The 17745-nt window shown below is 37.7% G+C and overlaps 1 protein-coding gene across 38 annotated transcripts in view; it reads left to right on the forward strand.

The window, feature by feature from the left end:
• agrn (agrin) overlaps window positions 1-17745 on the forward strand; it is a 444147-nt gene that overhangs the window by 253913 nt on the left and 172489 nt on the right. For all 38 annotated transcript variants that reach the window (XR_012398373.1, XM_073938578.1, XM_073938589.1 and 35 more), the window contains 1 exon segment: window positions 17015-17239. Coding sequence is in view for 37 of the 38 variants with exons in the window: in XM_073938578.1 (XP_073794679.1) it covers window positions 17015-17239 (225 nt within the window). In the remaining variant the exon portion in view is untranslated.

Raw genomic sequence — 17745 nt, forward strand, 5'->3', positions numbered from 1 at the left:
ATGTAGGATTTTCGCCACATTTTGCGCCAGAATATTTCATACACACATGGGTTTTTTGACACAATTCTCTGCACCTACTGAATCAGTAAAGGACCACAGACACCTGCAACATGAAATGCTTAGGTTTTTTCCCATATGACTTGCTGTATCAAATTCTATTAAAACAACACTCTTCCAGCAGGTCATACATCCAATATCTCGTTTGTCATGGGGGCATGCATAAAATGTTCCTGAATTTAATTTGCTGACTTTAACTGCCAAACTGCAGTTAAAGTCGGCAAATTAAAAATAAAACACCTGAAATTACATAATTGTATGTAATTTATCTGAATAACTTTGCAGAAAACGTGGATAACGTGGTGACACAATGACGTTAATGGAATTATGTGCTAAACAGGTAAAACAGGATCATAAAAGGAAAATAAAAACTCATGTAAACACCTTAATCATATTATAGACTCATTTAGATTAAGGCAAATATTTGATTACTGATGTCCATGTAAACATAGTAAGTGTCATCTCTCCATTTAAATTTACATAACTGAACTTAATAACACTTAATAACAGTATGCATAATACCTCCTTCATTCACGACATGTCATGTTATAGTTATAAAGGTCATGGCAGTATTATAAACATCCCCTATAATTAAACTATTACCAAAAATGTTTTTTTTTAATGGAGGTGATTATTTGATTAAGTAATGAATGTTCATATTTACTATTGTCATCCTTGATTAATCTAAGTTGAGAGTAAAAATTAAAGTCAAAATTAATATAATTAACAAAACATTTGAAAGTTAAACAGGATAACATGTATAGCTGGTAAGTTTCTCAATTCAAGCTGCATTGGCAGGAGTGCCAAAGGGTTAATTTGGACCCCCGGGCACAAGATAAGAGGTGAGAAATGCACCGAAGTGGCGCGTGTTTTCAGAGATGAGCAGGGGAGCGTGGGTGCTCTGATAATATTGAACTCTAGTGTGTAAACAGAGTCTCCAGCTGTTTGTGCAAGTGAGTCAGTCAGGCAGTCAGTCATTCATAGAGTGAGAGTGTGTGAAGCTCATTCCAGTCTGACCGTATGCTGGAGCTCATCTGGATTGGCAGTAGCGCAGCGGAGCATCGGGCCTGAGCGATTGATCAATAGAAGGATTGATCATATGTGTGCAGAGCACGTCTGGAATTACTGTGATTGCCAGGAGCGCTCTCTTTTCTCACTCTGTCTTTTTTATTTATTTATTTTTTATTTTATTATGTCTGTTCACCTCCAGCCTGATGAAAAGCGCTCTTGAGTACCCGCAGCACGAAAGAGGTAAAAACCTGTGCATCAAATATTCACTCCCGAAACCAGGCCTACAACTTAAGCTAGCCGCTGAGGCTGAAACTGTCGGCTTCTGTTGTCTAAATGAGGTTATTCTGCTGTACAGGAGAGCGGGGGTGGAAAAGCCTTAACCTCAGGGTATCATGGGAAGCTGCTTAATGGAGGAATCAATATGTTTGTCCCGTTAATTACGGCTGAAACTGTGTTCCTTCACTTGGGAAGTATGGCTCATTTCTCCCATATTCTTTACCTGCTGTAACTCCAGGTATCGATGCTGTTGGATGCATTTGGGTCGTTTTTCTCCTTCAGTTGTTTCTCATGCTGTCCAACGTCTGATGAGCTACATGCGAGTTTCATTGTCCTGTATTCATGTCAGAGCTGAAGTTCATCCAAGCACATAACGCTTGCTGAAGCCATGAGAGATTGTTGATTCATGATCGTTCTGCAAACACATCTCAGTCAATATTAAAGAAACTCTCTGAGTTTACCCTGAGGCGAAGCAGCATTGGGGATACACTGTTTGAACGCATTATAACAGTGATCCATCTGAGAAGAATAGGACAGAGTGTTTTCAAAGAAATGTGTGATTAATAAAGCTTGGATGTAGATGAAAGTGGGCTTTAATTAAAGCTTTGCTGAAAGGTGTAAAACGACTGTGGTACTAGTGGAATTAACTTGTGTTGCATAAAATAATTATTTTTTTATAATTTATATAATCTAGAAGATATATTGATGGGTTGAAGTAAATAAAAATAAAGTAGAAATGCTTATAACATTTAGTTTTGGCTTAGTTAAGGTATCCTTTGTTATTTAATTATTGATTTATTTATACTTATTCACCATTATTACTCATTATTGTTTTTTCACTATTATTATTAATTATGTATTATTACACATTATTTTGTTATTTTGTTATTGTATATATAATATTTTATTTAATTCACTGAAATATCAAATATTTGACAAATAATTAATCTACTATCGGTGTATCCAAAATGATTTGTACATGTTTTTGTAAATGACACACCATTTTTAACCGCCAAAAATTATTGGTCCGAATATATAATTTTCTGTTTTTTGGCCATGAGAGAAAACATTCCAAAAGTATGAGGTGGGAAAAAAGCTATGCTGTGCTATGCTGCACTGTCTAGCAGTATTTGACTGGTTTCACTCTCCCTTCAGCCATATTCACATGCGTGGTGTGAATTGGCTTCCACACTGGACCCGGAAAGCTCTGCTCTATGAAAAACTTTCATTTCAATGGCTACTATGATCAAGGGTGGTTTGTCATCTTGCTGGCCAAGGCACAAAAGCAGCGGAGCGCACCATTGACCTGCTGTCAAAACGTATATTAGCTTAAAATTCCACTCATATTTGGATGAACACACAGAAAAGCAAATAATGCACCAACAGGATAAGTTTTTATGTAATATACTTGTTCTTGCTGCTTGCAATAGCACCATTGTGAGTCATTCCAATGCTGGTAAAGTTAGGCATCTTGACTGCTAAAATTTTGCTTTGTAAAAAAATATTATGTTAATTTTTTGTAGTTTTAGTTTGAAAAAATGTCAATTTTAAAAAATTTAAAAAGGTGACCTGATTTTATTGAGCAAAGAAAATCAATAAGTAATTTTTACAAAGTATATTTGGTTTCCATTTTTGGCTAAGTTCATCAGTAAGTTGATGTTTTATCCCTGAAATGTTCAATATGACGATGCATTTCTAATATAAGTAATGATTTGGTTGGGTTTAAATCCCTTCAGTTGAAGTACATCTTCAAATGGTATGTGATTGAAAGCATAAATCATGCTTTGTCATCAATCTATGAATAAGTTGCTTATATTTTCATTTTCTGAATCAGATAAAAAGCCACATTTATCACTGAGGCAATTCACTCATCCACTTCTATCTCCATTATTAGACACATAGTGTGAAAACGCCCTGTTTGGTTGATTTTTCTCCGTGATGTCTCGTTATTCAGGCACAGCCAGGGTCTTGGTGACACCTCCACGGCCACTGGGTTCGGCAGCCGCCGCCGGTGGCACGTATCCAGCCCAGCCTCGTGCAAATGAGTTTTGCGCTCACCCTGTTCCACCCCTGTGTCGGCTCTTGTGCTCGTGCGTGGAGACACTCGCCACAACACATTCACCTGTCTCCGTGACAGGAGACTCAATTCACACTCATCTGCGGCTTCTTGGCTTCCATACTCCTTCTGTAGAAAAAAAAAACCCTGTGGTTGCTCGCGCTCAGACTAAATTTAGCTGGGGTTACATACGACACAGACTGGACCTGTCCACCAGCGCACAATTATAGCCAGATCGACACTCTCCTTCAATAATGGAGTTCTTCAAATGAATTCTGGAAGCAGATGCTCTGATCTAGCAACATCTGTCAAAGTGAAGTTGTTTATTTTTCTTCTGAAAATGCACTCAGCTGTAAACCAATGTGATATATTCTGAAAAATGTTGCTAATATGCTTCAGTATGATGTCACTAGAGGTCTACAGAGGGCTGCATAGGACATTAAACCAACCTAATCTGTACTCCAAATATTTAGACCCCCAAAATTAGATTTTAAATGAGCCTCCATGTTGTGTTAAATCTAATCTTTGAAGCCCAGATTTTGAAGTGATGGCAGAAGATCTAGACTCCCTCACAGAAGCTATTGGCCAAGGGACAACCAATAGAAAGTCTGATTGATGTAAAATAACCAATCGAAATTAATTTAACTCCATGGCATACAGGAAAATGTAATGTTTTTTTTTTTTGCAATACCATATTATCAATGGTTGTGATTGTATGGCTCAAGCTAAAATTATGGAAGTCTTTATAAACATTTTTACTTAGTCCTGGTATATGCTGATCATCATAATTGCAAATCTGATGTAGGATTTAGGATTTAGTGCCACAATGGCACTTTCCAGGCAGACCATTAAAGAACAAAACACACAGGCCTCCCAGAGGTCCTGTAGAACTTAACAAATCAGATGAAAATTTTAGATTAAACTTTGTTTTTAATTATATGTCCCTTATGCATCAAACAATCAGCCAGCAGTGATTGGAAGTTGTCACTTGTCTTATAGCAACCACAGCTACTCTATATAGGAACACCCAGATGTCAATGTGAATATGATCAGTGCCATCGCCAGAGCTTCATTTAGCTACTTATCGCCTGGAGAATGAGGATACTTCTTACACAAAATCTCTTTCTCTTGCTCTCCTCCTCTCTGTCTCTCTCTCTGTGTGTGCAGTCCTGTACTCACTTGCGAAGAGGGGAGGATGTAGTGTCGAAGTGAGATAAGGCAGATTACAGCAGGACAGGCACATTAAAAAGGCACATTTTCCACGCTCTCGCTTCTAATACCAGATGGGAGCTTTTTACAACTTATTCATGTATTCATGCATTTGACTGGCCTGAATAATGCATTGTTATTTTTAACCCGTGCCGCACTTGAGTGGAGTATTGAGAGTGACAATCAGGGACTTAGCAACCATTATAACGTTTCTGCCACTTGAAATTTCCCAGAGTTACTTCCCAATTTTGGGCCAATGATGATTGCGGTTTAAGAGCTTCATTTAGTGGAAAGAGTGTTGAGAATAAAAATTATAGGCAGATCCCTGAAAGTTTTACATCCAGCGTTTGCATCAGTTGTAGATCGATTGATCATGATTTGTTGCTAATTTAGCTTCATAGACGTCATCTAATTAATATTCATGAACAAGCTGATGGTTTCATTTTACTGTCCCTGAAAATGGTTCATTTCAATAACTTTGTAAAGAAGCAGGTTTTAAAAAATAAATAAGAATGTGATGTCATCAGCATCATACACATCATACACTGTGTGTAAATATGACACTTTTTATTATATTTTTGTACTTTCTTGTCACATGATTTTCACAGATGCACACTAAAAATGCCTGGTTAGTTTAACCCAGTTCTAGGTGTAATTGGGGCTAAACCAACTTCTGGGGTATTTTATTTCAGTTAAATTAATAGGACCAATTTTAACCAAGTGTTTGGGTTAGTCCATATTTGACCCAATTTGGGTTTAAATAATCCAGCGTTTCTTACTCACATGTGAAAAATGAACACAAGTATTTCTAGGCTAGTTTCTATGCTGGGAGCCCAGTCAAGACCAGCTGTGTTCAGCTTAAACCAGGCAGGCCAAGCTGGTTGTAGCTGGTTTTAGCTGGTCATTTTCCAGCCTGACCATCTCAGACCAGTATGGAAAAGCCAAAACCCTCTACAACCTGGTCTACCAGCTAAAACCAGCCAACCAGCCTAGGTTATTTATTTATTTATTTTTTATTTTTTAATCCCTATAGAATCAAAACCACTGGAAAGGTGTGTGAGATTTATTGTGCTGTAACTATTTCAGTTAAAACAATATGTGTTACTCTGCATTTCCCACATCTATACTGTACTTCAACCATGCGCCTACACTGATATTTGATGACCACACATTATGCGTCAGGACACACTCTGTGCTTTTGAAAGTAAATCATAACGACATCTTAAAGAAACAATCACAGCTGATTGGGTATGATTATATTTTGCCGATGAAAACAACATCTGAATGCGCTCTGGTACTTAAATGCATGCGCTCGCTGTGCCAGATAATGATTATTGACTGTTACATCCAGCTCCCTGTTTGTGTAGCACACAGTCAGACACATTCCCACAAACCAGTAGCACACAACCACTGCCCTTCCCATCATCTTGCGGATAATAAGCTGCTGTTTGTCCTTATACTTACCCCTTCCTTTTTCTTATTCGGTTTTCCTCCTTCCAAAAGAATAGCACCACTAAACAAGATGAGTTCATTTCGGCTCATAATTACATTTCGCTACGACGATGTCCTTCTTTTCAAAGACCTTTCTTGAAGCACGTACACAAACACATGCCACTTTACCTGCGCACACATTCGAGAATGCACAAGTACAAAGCCATTCATGAAGACCCGCCGGTGTCCACTCAAGGCCCTTTGCGGTAATCACAGAGGTGTCTGCCCGACCTCTCTCAATTTAATACAGGAGAGAACAGCTCTTCCCATCAGCCAGCAGGGTTCTGGTGACAAAGAGATGCTTCACATGACTCTCTCAGGAGCTCTTATTTTCTCCACGGAGCACACAGGTGCAGAACAGACCAGCCACTTTAAGATATTTCTTAAAAAAAAAAAAAAAAAAAACATGGTTAAATTCTAATACAGAGACTAGAATATTCCGATTTACCCGTTCTAATTTCATCGGTTGCATAGTAAAGCTGAATTATTTACATATCTTATATAGTCAGGATATACATACACCACCCATATTTGCCATTTTAACACTTATGAGTATCCAAGTCTCTTTTTTCCAGCTGCTGCTAAACCACTTGAAAATCTAATTCTAGTCTCTCCCGACAGACTGTATATTATCAACTTGCAGAACGCATGAATTCCAGCTGATAAATGTGTTTGTGTGTTTGAAGGGACTCGCTCGAAGGAAAAGAAAATGATTAGCGTCAAATGTGCCTGCTGATTGTACTCAAAATTTGTTTGGAGGGGGGAAAAAAAGAAAACATATTTTTTTGGGATATTGCTTTTAGACGAAACAAACAATTCCATCTTTGTCATTATGTTTGAGTAGTACTGCAGTAACAGAGCACCGTGAGGAAAGATCATTATGTAAGCCGCATGTGGTCTTCAAAATAAGGCTTCCTGCCCTTTTCTTTGGCCGCTATCATTAACTTTTGACCTGTGGAAAATCCCACAGCAGCCGCGCTGAATCTCTTTCGGTGACTGGTTGAACCTTCGCTATTGTTAATTAGGTTCGCTTGCTGGAGTTAGGTGCTGTTGTTAGACAAACATAGCTCCTAATTGGGGATTTTAACAAACCTCTAACATTAAGCATTTAACTTCAAATTGTACCTTCACTGTTGTAAAAAATGAGTTTCTCGTACAGTGCTGCTGTATATAGTTTTTGCCCACTGATTAAATGTTTTACCTAGCAATTGAAACAACATGCAGAAATAAATACAAAAACAATCAGCAACCACTTAGTAACTACTCAGAATGTCCAAGCAATGCTCTGGCAAGCACATCCTAATAACTACCCTGCATTGCCATTGCAACCTACCAGGACACAATGGTACTGACTATTAACAAATGCAAAAACTCGTTGCAACCACCTAGACCACCACAGTAGCCACTTAATAATGCACTGACAACCAATCAAAACAGCCTAACAAATGCTTCGAACACCCCAACATTGCTCTCACAACCAATTATAATATCACTGATAATATAATTGGTTGTGAGAGCTATGTTGGGGTACTGAAACTACCCAGAACATACTAGCAATGCCACAACAACCACCCAGACTATGATAGGAACCACTTTTAGGGTTAATAAAAAAAACTGTCCTCTAGCTGCTATCCAGAACATCCTAGCAATGCCCTAACAACTATTTAGGACAACAGTGCAAAACATCCTAGCATTACCATTAAAAACACCCAGAACAACCATTCCGAAGCACAAAGACACGACCACTACCAAGCAATGGCTAAAAATAAAACAACAAGTAAATAACGGAGAGAATGTGGTAAAATCTGAAAATGTGGTAAAAAACATAAAAAACAGGGGGCTTTTTTCTGGATTGCTTTTCAAAACACTGTCCGTTGTATTTCGGAAAGTGGGTGGGTGCTGATCAATCACTACTATCGGTTGGGTTTAGTGAAGAGGGTGGTGGGTCAGTCAGTCGACTGCTGCCTCTGGTGGATTTAAGTGAGAAGAGCAGGCATGAATGGCACTTGCGAGAGAAATTTGAGATCTCAAATGCGTACACAGAGGAATCTGGTGGATTCACGAAAACAAAAACGGCAAAAATGTTCTAGCAAGCCTGTTTTACAATTTCAGGTCTAGAATAGCTGTTTTTTGGAATTTTTAATTAATTTATTTTGTATACGGTTGTGTAAAACATTTTCAACGCACAGTGTATTTGACACATTTCAACCAACTATAGATGTAGGGATTATGTTTGAATTCATCTTGATGTTGATTTCTTTCTAGCCGTGCAGACGCACAGATTTATCTGTTGCATACTCAGTGCACGTGTGCAGAATTTAATCAGTCTTAGCCTGCAATATGAGGACCGTGTTAGCGTTTGCTGTGCAGTGCATCATGTTGGCTCTCACTAAAGCTCACAGGGGATAAACCTTGCCTCCGATAGACATGTTTGGTAGTTTATTAAACCCTTGAGCTAATGTAGTCCTGCTGCTATTGCTCATGATGTTACCTCTCTGTCTTCACAGTCCTGAAGTCTAAAGGTGCTCACCTTGGGAATACTACACGTGCACTCGCACTGACAGCTATTGCAGGGAAGCAGGAGTGCCTGGCCTTTGAGTCCAACCACAAAAAGATGTGTATTATCCATTTTTGTGCTTAATTTTCTTTATCCAAGGGCAGCACTGAGGCGTGCAAAAGAGGAAGACAGCTGCAGTCAAATAAGTCCTTTGAAGAAATACATCAAAAGAACAAATCATCTCGCCATGTGAAAGATGACAAAAGCGTAGGGTGGGACACTGGGTTTGGAGGTCATCTGCTGAGGTTCAGCTTCATTTTTTTTTATCTGAAATTTTTTTTTGTATTAATGCAAGGATCAGAGAGAAACATGAATACTTGGGAATTCTAGCACACAGCTTTCTCCAGGCTTTGTAAAATTCAAGAATTTAGTCTTGTATTGGGCTAAACTACTATGAATACTTAGAAATTCTAGCACACAGCTTTCTCCAGGCTTTGTAAAATTCAAGAATTTAGTCTTGTATTGGGCTAAACTATCCAACATACATTCTGAAAGCGTAGCCCTATACATTTCTGACGATCTCGAATTATGTCTTTAAAATGAATGCTGCGGGGCGGTATGATGCAGTTTCTTTTCGTGATTACCAGTTGACTGCTTTCCTTCGTAAAGACAGCTTTCCTGCTGTTACTAGTTTGTCCAGTTAGCTTGCCGTGTACACTGTTGCTTGGGATTAGGGGAGTGGGTGAGTGCTGGACAATTGGTGCTTTTGACAACACTATTGGTTGGGTTTAGGGAAGAAGGATGGTGAGTCAATCGGTCGGTCTGTCAATCAGTCAGTGTGTCAGTCAGTCAGTCAGTCAGTCAGTCAGTCAGTCAGTCAGTCAGTTAGTCAGGCCTCTGGTGAATTTACGTGAAAAGAGCAGGTGCGAATGGCACTTATGAGAGAATTTTGAGATCTGAAGAAGTGTACACAGCTGCCTGAGATATGCCTGTATATATAGCGAGCAAATGGGGCAAATCTGGAAATGTAATAGTGTAAACATTAAGATGTAAACATTGGGCTGTTATATGTTAACATTTTGTCCATCCTCTTCTGTAAAAAGCTTCGTATAAATGTACAATGCTATTAATTTCCCCTATGTTATTCTATGCGAATGTACCTTAGACATATTTGTTTTGCTCCCATGTATTTTGTAGCTTATTGCATTGCAAGACCCACAAAGACCATAGCAAAAAAAAATCTTGTTCCAATGTGTTGTTGTCAGAATAGCTGCTGAAATATGCAGTCAATGATAAAAATGATGATTCAAGCAGCATTACAACCCAAATAAAATATTAGACAAATATTAACAAAGAATCACAGTTGAAGAAACAAAAGCAATCTGACTGTTCAAATGTATTCAATCACTTGAGCATTTACTCTACAAAAGCACTCTGTATTATCAAATAGGACTTTAAATTTCTTTGAAAATTATTGAAATTGCAGTGGTGGACCCTAACTCTGTATTTTTATTTCATTATTGTAACTTAACTATATATTTTTAGTGTCTGTACCTTATCTGATTAATTTTAATTTAATAAACGTTTACTTCACGACATTCTAAAACTAATTATTGTACTTTTTAATTCACTACATTTCTTGAATGAAGCTGGGTAAAAAGTTATTTTTAAGAGGAGAAATCTTCACCTGGTCAGAAACTAAATTTTGCGGCAGTGTTTGATTTTTGAACAAGCTGAATTTTAACATATTAAATCCATTCACACATTGCACCGGACAATGAATTAGTGACTTGGACTGACATCTGCTCTCTAGCCAACAAATCTCTGATTCAAATGATCCATTCAGACTAAATAAATAGTAAAAAGGTATCTTCTTTCACTCTAGTGCCACATATATGTACTTCATCAACCATTGTAAAAGTGTGTATTTAAAATCCGTAATTATATGTGTATCTAGTGTCGTCAACTTGTGATCAGATTGCCAAAGATACATCTTAAAACCAGGTGCATTATTAACAAATAACATTGGCACTGGATGAATTGTTTGCAACACTGTGTTCTTTGTTTAAATTAGAAGTACGTCACATTTGAAAGCCAAGAAAATTATGACATTGTTCTTTACAACATTATTGACACTAAAAGTGATCAAAATGCTGCTAATTGAACTACATTCTTTAAACAACAGAAGAGTTGAGAGCAGCACTACCCACAGCCCCACTCAAGCCTCCTTAACGCATACAGATGCTCATACATACGCATACATCTTCAGTCACGCTGGATAGGGCGCCCGGGGCTCACAGAGAGGGGAGGGTTGTGCCGAGCCGATCCCGTCAGGATCACATAGCGGCCGCTGACAGCTCCCTGCACGCATTACGCATTAATACATCCAGCACTAACACATTATCACAGCACTGTCAGAAAGGCGGATCAGTGGAAGCTTCTCTCCACTTTCTCTCACTCTGTTTATTCCTCCCCCCTTATTAGTTAGTTGTCTAACTCGTATTTTTCATACTTTTCCATTGTCCTAACCGCTTCAGAGCTGAAGTAGAACACTTAATTGGGTGTGAGAGACATTTCCAGTTTATCAGGTTACTACATACTCCCTCTTTTTTCTCTTAGGATACTGTATTTTCTTCCCTGAAAATGAGCACTAAAGCATAAGGAGAAACAGCTCATCTCTGTGGTGACCTCAGTGGATCGTATCCACTCAGCTTGCGACGCTGGTCACATCCTAACAGGCAATTTGCCTGCTTGTCTCAGCCCTGAGAGGGCGGTTTATCTGTGCTAACGCAGCGGAGAGCCGCGTACGCACCTTACACCGGACGGCCTTTTGCATTTTAATCAGCTCATCCCTTTTCTTATTGCTCATCAACTCTCGGCGACAATAGGTGGAAATGCTCCGACTGTTATTTAATGGGTTCGCAGAGGCAATTCTGGGTACTGTCACAAAACAAACAGAGCGCCACTGAGAAGGAAGCTGTTTATGCGGATCGTCGGACGTCTGAATGCGTATTTCCTGACAGACACATCAGAACTGATTTAAAGCACCGCTTTGCATCAGACTGATGAAATCAAGCGTCTTGGAGTCAGGCTTTTGGGGATGAGGCCAATCTGTTGAAGTAGAAGTAATGAGTCAGAGCTCAGCTGCCATTAGTTTTGACTGAGGATGTAGAGAGTCCCGAAATGCGTCAGTCTATCTCAAAGGCCATCATAGGCTGAACAGACTTGTTTATCATTGCAAAAATACACCGCATAGGCGAAAGTGAGGTCACAACTTGCAACATGTTAGGGATGAATCATTTGGCATGAATGAATGAATAAGACTGTAATGTGATTGTCCTCTTCGGGCATCTTGTTGACTATTAGTACTTGCAACTATTTCAGCTAGCAGTCATTGGGGTATAAGTTGTTTTCAATCACGTGGTTCTGGTGAAGTGTGAAAATCAGATGGAGGGCAGGAAACACTTATTGGGAGACATAGAGGAAAGTCCATGGCTGTTTCTTAATTCCAAGAATGCAAAGAACGGACTTGCGTTCTTGTGGAGACCGGTCTTGCCAAATTACCTTGGAAGACTGAACTTGGGAGACCATATACCTCTGTTGTCATCATGTGATTCCTTTGTTCAGTTTTCCTGCCTGTTGTTAGTCTCATGAGTTTCACCTGTGTCTCTCCCCTGTTTGTAATTAGTCCTATTATGTGCTGTGTATTTAAGTCCCTGTGTTTACTTTGTTCAATGTCCGGTTTTACACGTCATTGTATGTTGTCTTCGCCCCGTGATTCCTGTGTGTGGATGTTCCAGTGTTTTCAGTGAGTGTTATGTAAATAAATACATGTTTTGATAATTCCTGCGATACAGTGCGTCTCTTTATAGAGGATAATCGTGACAGAATTGAATAAATCTTTATCAAATGCTGGCTTTTCTTCCATTTCTCAGCCAGTTTCTCAAACTTTCACCCTTTGAGTAAAAACTTTTGGAAATCTTTAGAAGCTGTTCGGCTCTTATTTTGGCTGATTTAAACATTTAAAAAACATAAAACAGAAGTGTTTTAAAGTTCTGATAGCGATTCCTATGGAGAAGAATCACTTCCTGCCAACCATCTGAATTTCAGTGACGTCATGTGAAATCGACCTATAAGTACGCTCTCATATTTACTTCAGCATCACTACAAAGTGTATAACACGACCTGTGTGTGGATGCTGTCTGCAGCGTCGAGGGTGTGTTCACACTTCCCCCACACAAATGTTAACAATGAGTTTTTTTGGAAGCACGACTGGTTTGTTAGTTAGCAAACCCGGGATGATGAAGTGCGAGGTTCAGACGTGCAAAGACGAGGGAGGCAACAGTCATCTTTTTTTAGCGAGGAAGTGTAGGAAAAGAGAATGAACACTTTGATCACACAACACACGAAAGCGCCACTGATCTCATCCTTACTATGCCGCTTGCCAGGTTTATCATGTGTGTGAGTGGGTTTTTGTGTGTGTGTGTCACTCTGCAAAACTGGAGCGTGGTCCTTAGAGAGAGGCAGAAACCTTTAATTAAACAAGTGGGTTCTCTTAGTGGATTTACACAAAGTAAAACACACAAACGATAGCAGAGACTGTAGGCTGATATGACGCATGGCAGAGGTGAAAACAGGGACGAAGATAGTGGGAATGAATTGGAGCTGACGGCGTGTGTGGGGACAGTCGGAAATGAAAGTAGCCCCTGCTGAAGTGACACGGTCCATTCGCTCTTCAGCATCTCCGTGTTTGTCAGGGCCTCATGAATATTTATCATCTAAATAATAACGATAATAGTCGAATGGTTCCTCGGAGGATCAGAAATAGAAATGGATTCATTTCAGTTAAATCGCCCTGGTGTATTGCAAATTAAAACTTCCACCTTTCTCATTTAGGCAGAATTAAAGGATTAGTTGATCATTTACTCACCCTTGTGTCGTTCAGAACTTGTGTGGCTCTTTTCTTTTTTTGTAGCAGAATAAAACTGGAGACCTTTTGAATAGTATTCTGATCAGAATACTTTTCTGTTCAGTTTCAAGGAATGGCAATGTAAGCTTCAAACAGGACACAAAAGAAATGATAAAACATAAATTTAAACTAGTCCATACCTTGTGTGCTATATTTAAAGTTTCATTCGATAGCATTTTGATTGACCAAAATCTGATAGATGTCATAGTGGTAACGTCCACACAACAACAAGGTGTAGCATGATTAGACGTTTATATTTGTTTGATTTTTGGTTGATTTTAGGTTGGATTTTGAACATTGGCGTCGGCCAAACGTTGGGTTCTGATGTCAAACCGATTTTATTTCCAAACAAAATCCAGCGTCCCCACAATGTTGGGGTACAACATCAATATGACATCAACTGCAGTGGTTGTGATTTGTAGGCAGGGGTTATGTTAATTGTGAATCAGCATGCATGTGCTTTTTATGAATGATTGAAATTCATTAACGTACATGTGAGGTGAGCTTTTGGGAAGGTCTCTGTACAATACGGATGTGACAACAGAGGTGAGGATCCAATTGCAAAGATTTTATTATACAAGGAATGGTCAGGCAGGCAAGGATCGATTACAAGAGCAAACAGTATAACTATCCGAAAGTTAAAACAGGCAGAGAGGTCGGTCCAGGCGGCTAGCATCAAAAAACAATATACAAGGCAAAGAATTAAACAAGGCAATATAAGGCAAGGATAAATTCTTTGTAATGTGTACAGGTAACAACAAGACTCAGCAATGTCTTTCTGTGTGTGTAAGGGCTGTATAAATAGTAATTTTAATCAGTGCTTAAACAGCTTAAGCTGTGTGAGTTTGTGAGTTTGTCAGGATCAGGAACTGATGTGTGTGGTGCATGCTTGGATTTGTAGTCTTCAGTCACTAGATTGCTGACAGTCTTTTTCACTCACAAATTACAAGAATTCAAATTTATTTCAATAATTACAAAAGTTTCATGAAAGAAGCATTTATTTTATTTTATTTTATCTTATTTAATTTTATTTAATTTTATTAATTTAAATTTAAATTACAATTTTTTATTTTATTTTATTTTATTTTGACCCATATGTTATTAGCACAGATTCACTTGTAAAGAGTAAAAAGTTTGATTTGTGCATCTTTTGTATTCTGTACATTTCACACTAGTCATGCCTCATGACACAGCCTCATCATATTGCTTCATTAGACTTATAAAAAATGCAGGATCACTTTTAAAATACTTTTATGCAGCTTTTTATCACTTTGAAACTTTTCAGTCCCAATCCTCATTCACTTCAATTACTTGAAAAAGAGTGACCTGAATTTTATATCCTCTTTGTGTTTCATAGACATCATACGACTTTAGAACAACTTGGGCAAACGATGACGGAAATTTCATTTTTTGCGTAAATCATTTATTCAACATCAATTCCTGAGTGACAGAATGTTTAATAAGAAATAGACAAAGTCGTTTGTTCAAAAAACACAGCTTTCTTATTTTCATAAGGAAAAAAGCTGATTAGGTCCCTCCAGCGTAAGGATGGGAACGCTGAGGCATAGCAATTGAGGATGTTTTGTGAATGCAAAGCTTGCTTGAAATGGTCCGTGGTGAATTAGAGTGACTTGTTTGTACACCCACCCAGCTGTGACCGAATATTCAAGTCTAGGGCACTGAGCTGTTCTTCAACCCGGGTTAAGCCACTTCACTCTGCCATCTGTATCGACACGGGGCCCCGTCTGATCTTTGTGGAGCTGCTGAAAGACTGTGCCTCATCTTAACCCAATTTTACATCAGTAATAGGGTTTGTGTTGGGAGCTCACCCTTGAACTCACACCTTAAACAGATCTTATATTGTGAACAAGACTAGCGGCTAGCCAATTATCCAAACACCACCAACAGTACATCATGTAATTAGCGTTGCTTGCTAACTCTCGACATTAAATATTAAGCTTTGGCACGTAACTCATCCTGAACCGTGTTTGTGCTGGATGCATGAGTAGGTACAAGCTATAAAACGTAAGGATGATGGAGTGTTGTGGCCAAGGCCACCGAGTAGTCACCCAGAACACATTAGGAAGATGCTAACATGCTAACTAGTTTATGCATAACAAATAGATTTACAGAATGAAATGAATAAAAGTAAGACTGTACACCTAATTAAATTTTGTTATGAACTTGAAAATTTTAATATAAATAATAATGAATGTGAAGTTTTGTTTGCTATTTTCAGTGTCTGCTATCTCATTAAATGTAGGCATGAGCTTTATCTTCTGAGAAATTCTCAGAGTCACTTCATGAGCATTTTACAGTTTTTTGAGGAAGAAATGATCATCATATCAAGTACACAGAAACTCTAGAATGTTTATGACAACTCGTAAAAGTTGTTTGGCTTAATTTGATGAAATGAATATGACTTTAAGGGAAAAAAATGCCAAATTTTTCTTCACTGTTTTTATTCTGAACAGGAAAAAACTGAACTAGGGACAAAAACAAAGCAGTTGTATAAGCTGTGAAATTGTATAAATGTAATTGCAATTGTAAAATTATTTTAAATAATTAAATCCTAATTAAATTAATTAATTAATTATTTAATTTTTTAATTTATGTTCTGATTGCTAAAGTTACTTATAAACCATAATGAATCAAAGTAAGACTGTACACCTAATTAAATTGTGTTATGGACACAAACATAAAAATATGAATATTAATGAATGTGCAGTTTTGTTTGCTATTTTCAGTGTTTGCTATCTCATTACAGTATATGTGGACATGAGCTTTACTGTATCTCCTGAGCAGCTTTTTAAGCATTTTTACAATTTTTGAGGAAGAAGTTATTACGATATCAAGGACACAGAAACTCTAGAATGTTTATGAAAACTTTTGGCTTAACTTAATTAAATGATTAATTATAATAATAAGAAAAAATTATAATAATAATAAAATTGCAATTGTAAATTTATTTAAAATAATTAGATCTAAATTAATAGAATAAAATAATAAAGTCATAATAATAATAATAATTTAAGGGACCTTAAAGGGAATAAATGTAAAAACACTTTTATTCTTAACAGAAAAAAAACTGAATTAGGAACAATAAAGCAATGTGTATAATGCAATAGAAATGTGATGGCAATTGTAAAATTATTTCAAATAATTATAAATTAATAATTTAATTTATTATTCATAGATTATGGTTAGAAGGGTTCAATTTAAACCATAAAAGCTTAAGTTAAAAATGGAATATAAAATATAAAATACAAGATAAATGATATGAAGTATAATATTAATAATAAAAGTAATAATTACTATAATAATAATAATATAGAATTTAGGAAAAATAAATCATATTTCACAGGGCCCTAAACCTTACAAAACCTTCGATTATGACATCAATTCAATGCAACATTTTCCTCATTTTCTCTCTTTTTTCAATTTTCAGCCCTCAAGGACCCGTGCAGTGAGGTAACCTGTAGCTTTGGCAGCACCTGCATCCAGTCATCGGATGGTCTGTCCGCCAAGTGTATGTGTCCTCTGAGCTGTGAAAACGTCCCCAAGCATGTGGTGTGTGGCAGTGACGGCCTGGACTACCAAAGCGAATGTGAACTCAACATGAAGGCCTGCGCCACTCAGAAGAACATCCGTGTGCATCACCAGGGCCGCTGCGGTGAGTCTGTGGAGCAGTTATGCTCTCATTAGCACTGCAGTTAATATCATTATCACATCTGCTTCAATTACCAGTCATAGCAGTTATGAGTGCAGGTCATTTTGGCTGCTTTTAGTTTGCAGTGGTCATTGTTGTTTTTCAAACGCAAAGGGTGACCATATAATAATAAATATAATAATAAAGCACAAAGTTATATTAGTGCTGTCAGTTTAAAACCAGCTTGATTTCCATAGCCCTTTAGACAATACAGAATGTTAAAGCATTTTGGTAGTAGGCAACTTAGGAATGAATATTTCATTCATTCATTCATTCATTCATTTTATTTTCCTTCGACTTAGTTCCTTATTTATCAGGGGTTGCCACAGTGAAATGAACCACCAACTATTCCAACAAATGTTTTATGCAATGAATGCCCTTCCAGCCACAACCCAGTACCGGGAAACACCCATACACTCTTGCTTTCACACATGCACTATGGTAAATTTTGTTAATTCATTGCAAATCCC

This window comes from Danio rerio, chromosome 23 (genome assembly GCF_049306965.1).
Source record: "Danio rerio strain Tuebingen ecotype United States chromosome 23, GRCz12tu, whole genome shotgun sequence".
NCBI classification, from domain to species: domain Eukaryota; kingdom Metazoa; phylum Chordata; class Actinopteri; order Cypriniformes; family Danionidae; genus Danio; species Danio rerio.